The 7157-nt window shown below is 37.5% G+C and overlaps 1 protein-coding gene and 1 pseudogene across 1 annotated transcript; one reads left to right on the forward strand and one right to left on the reverse strand.

Annotated features, from left to right (window-relative positions):
* Window positions 1-516: 516 nt before the first annotated feature.
* On the forward strand, window positions 517-1305 carry LOC148564669 (heat shock protein 83-like; annotated as a pseudogene).
* A 385-nt stretch (window positions 1306-1690) lies between these two features.
* LOC107643654 (uncharacterized) lies at window positions 1691-6203 on the reverse strand. Its single transcript, XM_016347361.3, has 3 exons — window positions 5148-6203; window positions 2756-4996; window positions 1691-2422 (listed from the first exon to the last, which is right to left on the reverse strand). Exons 1-3 carry the CDS (start codon window positions 5806-5808, stop codon window positions 1953-1955), a joined length of 3372 nt encoding a protein of 1123 aa, XP_016202847.1. The 5' UTR covers window positions 5809-6203; the 3' UTR covers window positions 1691-1952.
* Between the last annotated feature and the right edge of the window lie 954 nt (window positions 6204-7157).

Raw genomic sequence — 7157 nt, forward strand, 5'->3', positions numbered from 1 at the left:
CACTTAGAAGCTTTGTCCCTAAGATAAAAGGGGAACAAGAGCAATCTATAGGTGTCAGGTTGAACACCATTAGCTTTCACAGTGTCACGAATTCTCAGGAATGTAGTTCAATGTTGCTTGGGATCTTCTTGGGCACTTCCTTCAAATGAACAACTGTTTTGAACCAGGGTGATGAGTTGAGATTTTAGCTCAAAGTTGTTGGCATGAATTCACGTTCGTATCTGAGTAAACGGCCATCTTAATGGTGCTTATGTGTACTGTTACATACCAGCTTGGCATTCCAGTTGTACGTTAATGTGGACAAAGATTGAATCTTGCTCAAATTGGTTTCCAGATTTATTTTCTAATACTCAAATTAGTCCATCTTGAATTATAAAACCCTAACCATCTTTCGCCCCCAATTTCCATCATTTCTTCTCTTTTGTTCTTAGTCTTCTCTTCTCCAGGTCATCTTTTGAATGTCCCTCACCATCAACAACTTTCTTCACAAAAAGAACTCAAAAAAACCTTCTCTTCATGAATGATCTGTTTCTGGGAACAATTACGAGGTCTGGCGCGAAGAAATTCATGGAGACGTTATAGGGCGGTGTTGACATCTTCATGATTGAGTAGTTCAGTGTTGGGTTCTACTCTGCGTACTTGGTTGTTGATAAGATGATTGTGGCAACCAAGCATAACGATGATGAGTAGTACATTTGGTAATTTTAGGTTGGTAGATCATTCACTATGACCAGTGATACCAGTGGGTAGCAACTCAGAAGAGAAACCAAATTTCCCTCTTTCTCAAGGAGGATCAGGTAAAGAACAACATATTTATTTGTGAATGAATTTATTTAGAAACATAGTGAGATATATACATCAATTTGAATTATTGGGCATGCTTAGTTTTTAGACTTTAGGAAAAAGATTTATAATGTTTCACAAATTTTTTAATTGAAAGTTAATTTAATTTGAGCTTGTAACAGGAGATAATGACTGAGTAATTGGCATTATTTTTTATTTTAATAGCTGGAGTACTTAAAGGAGAAGAGGATTAAGGATCTTGTAAAGAAGCACTAAGAATTAATTCGGTATTCTATTTATCTTTGGATTGAGAAGACTATTAAAAAAGATATCAGTGACGATGAAAACGACGAATCATAAGAGGAAGAGGAAGATGATGTTGAGGAAGTTAATGAAGAGAAGGAAAAGGACTTCAAGATGAAGAAGATCAAGGAGGTTTCTCATGCAACACATAAACAAAAGATGAACGGGAGAAGAAAAGACAAAAAACAGAAGAGAAGAGATGATGAAAATTGGGGGTGAAAGAGGATTAGGATTTTGTAATTCAAGATGAACTAATTTGGGTTTTAAAAAATAAATTTGGAGACCAATTTGAACACATTAGCGTACAGCTAGAATGCTAAACTGGAACTTAACAGAACACATTAGTTTCGTTAAGACAACAGTTCACTCAGGAACGAACATGGATTCACTTAATTGGTCATTTACAAAAGTCAGGAATTTAATTGATGCGCAATTTGAATTTAAGGAACCAAATTAAATATTTACTCATAAAGAAATAGTTCATATATATCATACAATAATAGGTAAATGAATTATTCAACAAAATACAGAATTAGAATATTTAGTTTTGTGAAACAAAATAAGAACCGAAAGAAGCAGAAATTAAACTCTAACAATGACTGGATTTTATTTCTATGCTGACATAATCTGAATTTGATAAATTTAATCTTACATTCCATTTTTGGATACACACCATTACCAATGACATTCTCAAAGTCACATATTTAGTTTCTTGGTCTATTTTCTTCATTTTAATTAAAGTATAATAAATTTACAAACTTATAAAGACCAATAAACAAAAAAGAGAAGGAAAGTGATCACAAGAACAAGAAGCTTATGCCCTCCAAATTTATCATTGGAATCCCATCTTATCACTATAAAATGAATTAAGACACAGAGAAGCTCGTGTTATTATTAATCTTTGAATTCAAACGTTGCATCACTGGCACCGTCGAAGATGCTGCCATAACTCCACCAGAAGAACATTTATTGCCCTCATTCGCAGGCGAATCCTTTAGAAGTGCGTCGAATTTCGCAGACTCCTCCCTTTCTTGCCTTATCTCCTTGAGCATCGCGGCGATATCTCTCATCGTCGGCCTTTCTTCTGGGGACGGATTTACACATAACATGGCTATTCCCAAAGCTTGCATCATTTCCTCTATTTCTGATTCTGGCCTAGAGAGTAACCTAGGATCAAGAACATCAAGCCCTTTTTTCTGTCTCACCCAATCAACAACATGTAGACCATCCGTGATTGTTGGATCGATCGGTTGCTTTCCTGTCAAGACTTCTAACAAAACTATTCCGTAGCTATACACATCACTTTTCTCTGTGATCTTCATCATGTAGCCATATTCTGAAACAAATCCAAATGAATCATCTAGTGCATATTAAGAATAAAAATAAAAATAAATTTATATGCATTGACAGTGATATTGTAAAAAACTATCAACCAATCATGGAAGTGAAAAATTCATTGTGGCTAGTTATTAACTTTTTGTAGTGAGTAGTTTTCTACGCTGATTTGACATGTTCTTGTAATTTATTAGATAATATATAACTCCTTAATATTTATTTTCCTGTGAAATTTCATCTAATTGAACACTTTCTATAGAGCATAAAAGTTGTGACTTATTCTGAAGATCAGAAGCATATTTGCAAGAAAGGAACAAGTAAAACACACACTAACCTGGAGCAATGTATCCATAAGAACCGGCAACGGTATTGGAAGATCTGCCGAAATCGCCGTCGTCAACTAGCTTAGCCAAGCCAAAATCAGCAATATAAGGCTCAAATTGAATGCCAATGAGGATGTTATTGGCTTTGATATCTCTATGAACTATAGGAGGAACACAATCATGATGAAGATATGCAATTCCTTGAGCAGCACCCAACAAGATTCTATACCTCAATTCCCATTCCAAACAAGTCCCAGTCCTCTCATGGAGCAAACTGCTTAAGCTCCCATTCGGCATGTAATCGAAAATAAGCAATCTGGCTTTTCTGTTCCAGCAGCATCCCAAGAACCTCACAATGTTCTTGTGGCGGATCGACCCGAGAGTCCTCACCTCGGCCGAGAAAGAATCACGAACTCCTGTCTTTTCATCTAACACCTCCCCTGCATCTGTTGTAGGCCACAGCTTCTTCACTGCAATCACTTCTCCGCTGTCCATCTCGGCACGATACACTACGCCGGAGCATCCTTTTCCGATTATATTCCTGTCAACCAAACGCCTTAGTACTTGCTCAACCGTGAAATTCAGCTTCTGGAATGGTATGAATTGCCATGACCATGATTCTCCTAACTCTGAATCATCATCTCTAATTGTTCTTCTGGCTTTTATTACAGCAGTTATTCCCATAACAATCATTATCACAGTTAGAGCAATGAGTAAACAAATAGCCACTTTAATCCTTCGAGACTTCTTTGCCTCGTTCGCATTCAAGGCCGTGCCAGAGTCTTTCACAAAGCAGTAGTCCTGACCTGATGTGCACAGGCCTTGGTTTCCAGCGAGGTCTTTCGGCGATAACTGCCTGAAAAGCTTGTTATCCGGAAGATAACCGGAGAACTTGTTGTACGAAACATTAAGGGAGACAAGATTGTCTAACTCTTCCAAAGGCTGCAAATTCCCTTCCAACTGGTTATGTGAAAGGTCTAACATGGAAAGCTTGCTAAGTGCAGATATCTGAGCCGGGATTTTCCCACTGAGAAAATTGCAGCTCAGATTGAGAGCGATTTCTAGAGACTCCATCCGGACTAGCTCGGCCGGTATGCTACCGGTGAGCTGATTACTGCTAAGATCAAGCAATTGCAGATTTGAACATAGGCTCAGCGACCCTGGAATCAGTCCGGAAAGCAAGTTCTTTCCTAAGATAAGCTTGCTTAGAGATACAAGGTGGCCCAAACTCGCAGGCACTGGACCTGAAAACTTGTTGGAAGATGCATCCAATACTTGAAGGGAAGAAAGTGTTGACAGAGAATTTTGCAACGGTCCTTCTAAGTTGTTGCCACTCAAGTCTATCATTTGCAGCTCTGAGCAGCCTCCTATCTCTTCAGGAACCGGCCCTGAAAGCTGGTTCCCGGAGAGATCAAGAAAGTTTAAGCTCTTGAGGCTGCCTATGGTCTTGGGAATACTACCAGTGATTCTGTTGTTTCCAAGCCTCAACCTTACAAGAGAGCTGCAGCTACCTATCTCTGGAGGTATAGATCCTGATAAGTCGTTTGAGATAAGAAGCAGCTTTGTTAAGTTCTGGAGGCGAAATAGGCTTGCCGGAATGCTTCCAGTTAGCGTGTTTCGAGACAAGTCCAGTGCCTGCAGGGTGCTGCAGTTTCCTAAACTTGATGGAATGCTACCTTCAAGCTGGTTCTGCCAAGCGAAAAACACCATTAGGTTTGACAACCGGCCTAGCTCGGGTGGAATCAAACCTGAAAGCTGGTTTGTATCAACTTGCAACTGCTGAAGGTTCTTTGCATTGGAGAGCAACGAAGGTATCGAGCCAGACACGTTGTTGTCACTAATCATAAACTCTTCAAGATTCAAAAGATTCCCTAAAGACAGAGGAATGGTTCCAGATATAGAATTCAATGAGAAGTCAATTTTTCTCAAACTTGTGCAGTTTCCAATGTCTTCGGGTATAGCACCAACAAGACTATTCTGCCATAGAAACAACTGTTGCAGATTCTGAAGCTTTCCAAGCTCAGGTGGAATGGAACCTGAGAGGCTATTCTCATAGAGGAACAAATCAACAAGCTCAGAACAGTTACCTAACTCTCTTGGAATCTCACCTGAGAGCATTGTGGTGTAAACTGACAGAGTTTGAAGCTTGCTTAGTTTTCCCAATGAAACTGGCAATGAGCCTGAGATTCTTGTATCAGCTAGCCCCAACACTGTTAAATTGCTGCATTCTCCAAACTCTTCAGGTATCTTACCTATGTTCGACAAACACGAACACGAGTATTAGATATGATACACTACAATGAAATATGCAAACACAACATTGACTTAAGAAGTTTGAAGTAGCAGTATTTGATGCAGATATGCATACGTGAAGTGTTTATAAAGATTCTTATAGGATCTTACCAACTATGTCTTTGTTCCCTCCGGCTCTAAGAACCTCAAGATTCGACAACTTTCCAAGCTCCTTTGGGATAACCCCACTAAGCTGGTTATCAAAAAGGAGAAGACTCTTAAGTCCAATGCAGTTGCTTAACTCGACTGGGATCTTCCCCGAAAGCTGATTAGAGTTCAAGGACAAGTTGACAAGATTGTGAAGCTTTCTAATGGTGGAAGGTATTGAACCAACAAGGTTGTTAGAGCTTAAGTCAACAACAGTGAGTGAAGTGCAGTCACCAATGTCTTGAGGGATTTGTCCGGTGAGATTTGAATCAGAGATGACAAGCTTCTGAAGGAACTTGAATGAAGAAAGGTTTGGAGGTAGTGGAAGCTCAAGAGGGGTGGATTCTATGGTGATCTCAGTTACAAAACCGAGTGTGGAACATGTTATGCAGGTCCAGTTGCATGGGTTTGAGTCATGGATGTTCCAGTTGGACAATAACAACGGTGGTGGTGAAGAAGAACTATGGAGCCACGAAAATAGAGCAGAAGCTTCGTTGTTGTTACTGTTCGTAGAACAGAATGCAACACCATAGAGAAAAGTAGTGTGAAAGAGAAGAATGAAACAAAAGAATGAATAAGAAGAAATGAAGAAGGAAGAGGGTTGTTGTTGCCTCGAGTTTTGCATTGAAAACTATGGAACATTTGCCTCAAATTCCAAACCTTTCTTCTTCTTCTTCTTTTCTTTGTGCACCTTATTTCATTGGGTTTTGCAACTCTTTTTTGTGAGTAATGTTTGCTATTACTATTACTATGTGGTTTTCTTGCTTCGAACTCAATGGAACTAAACTAAACCCAGAGAGAGTAACAAAGGCTATGAAGTTTTTAAGTTCACATTAGAGAACATAAAAAATAGATTAAAGTCCAATTTAATGCCTAGAGATTAGAAAAATCTGAAGCAGTAGCAGCAGAAAGAAAAGAAAAGAGTACCAGCACCACCACACCTAAGATGCTTCTTTGTGTCTAAGCAAGTGTGTTATTAAAATAATGGAGGCTATGGCAGGTGGTGCTTATTATAACTATAGAGCTCAATTGACTACATTGCATTGCATTATATATGTGGTCTTTGTTTATTGTTGTGCTCCTGGTACTCTTTGTCAGTGTTTTATGCTATTTTATTTGTATGGTTAAAATAAAATAAATTTGAGGGGGCAGAAATTGTCTTTAATTTTAGTACGTGTCACAAGCTTCAATTATGTCTAGTGTGGCACTAATTCATAACTTGATACTCTTTCATAGAATTATTTTTTTGTAAAACCACCATTTATACATGTAATTAACAGTATGAATATTTTTAGCGGGTATTAGAGTTCGGGTAAAAAAATTGAAATTGGGGGAAATGTGTTAATTCGTTAGAATCGCCCGGTGAGGTTATTTGTTTGAATACAATGAGAAAGTTTATGGAATTAACATTATAGGTATCGGAATTAATTTTTTAGATTTTTTAAAATTAATTTTTAGAATCGTTAAAATAAGTTAAATTTGTTGGGTCAATTCATTTATTTATTTAAACAAATGATTTTGTTTTTAAAATTAAATTTATTTAAATTTTGGGTTAAACGAATTAAATAGGCGACACATTTATTTTTTTATATTTTTCAAAAAATAATAGCACTTTCAGCTAACATTCTGTCCAATTCGACCCGAAAATCCAACCAATTGACAAAAAAATATTTATTTAAAACTTTTTACTTTTGATATTTTTTGCTAAAAAATTTTTTGAAAACTAAAATAAAAAGGTGAATGGATTAGTTTGTTTAATCCATCGGTTGGTCATAAACGGTCCCAATTGAAAAACTATGGTCCGTGAATAAAGCAGACTTAAATTGATTGATGCTAAATGAGTCGAGCTGGCCTGTTTGACAACCCTATAGCCAAGCAGCCAATTTTTCAAAACATTCTGATTTTAAAATTCTTAAAACTAGTTTTACGCTAAAAAAGTACGTGCCCTTTCACTCCTATTCACTTCTTCCTCCG

The sequence above is a fragment of the Arachis ipaensis genome, chromosome B5 (assembly GCF_059453495.1).
Source record: "Arachis ipaensis isolate K30076 ecotype BB chromosome B5, ASM5945349v1, whole genome shotgun sequence".
Lineage (NCBI taxonomy): Eukaryota > Viridiplantae > Streptophyta > Magnoliopsida > Fabales > Fabaceae > Arachis > Arachis ipaensis.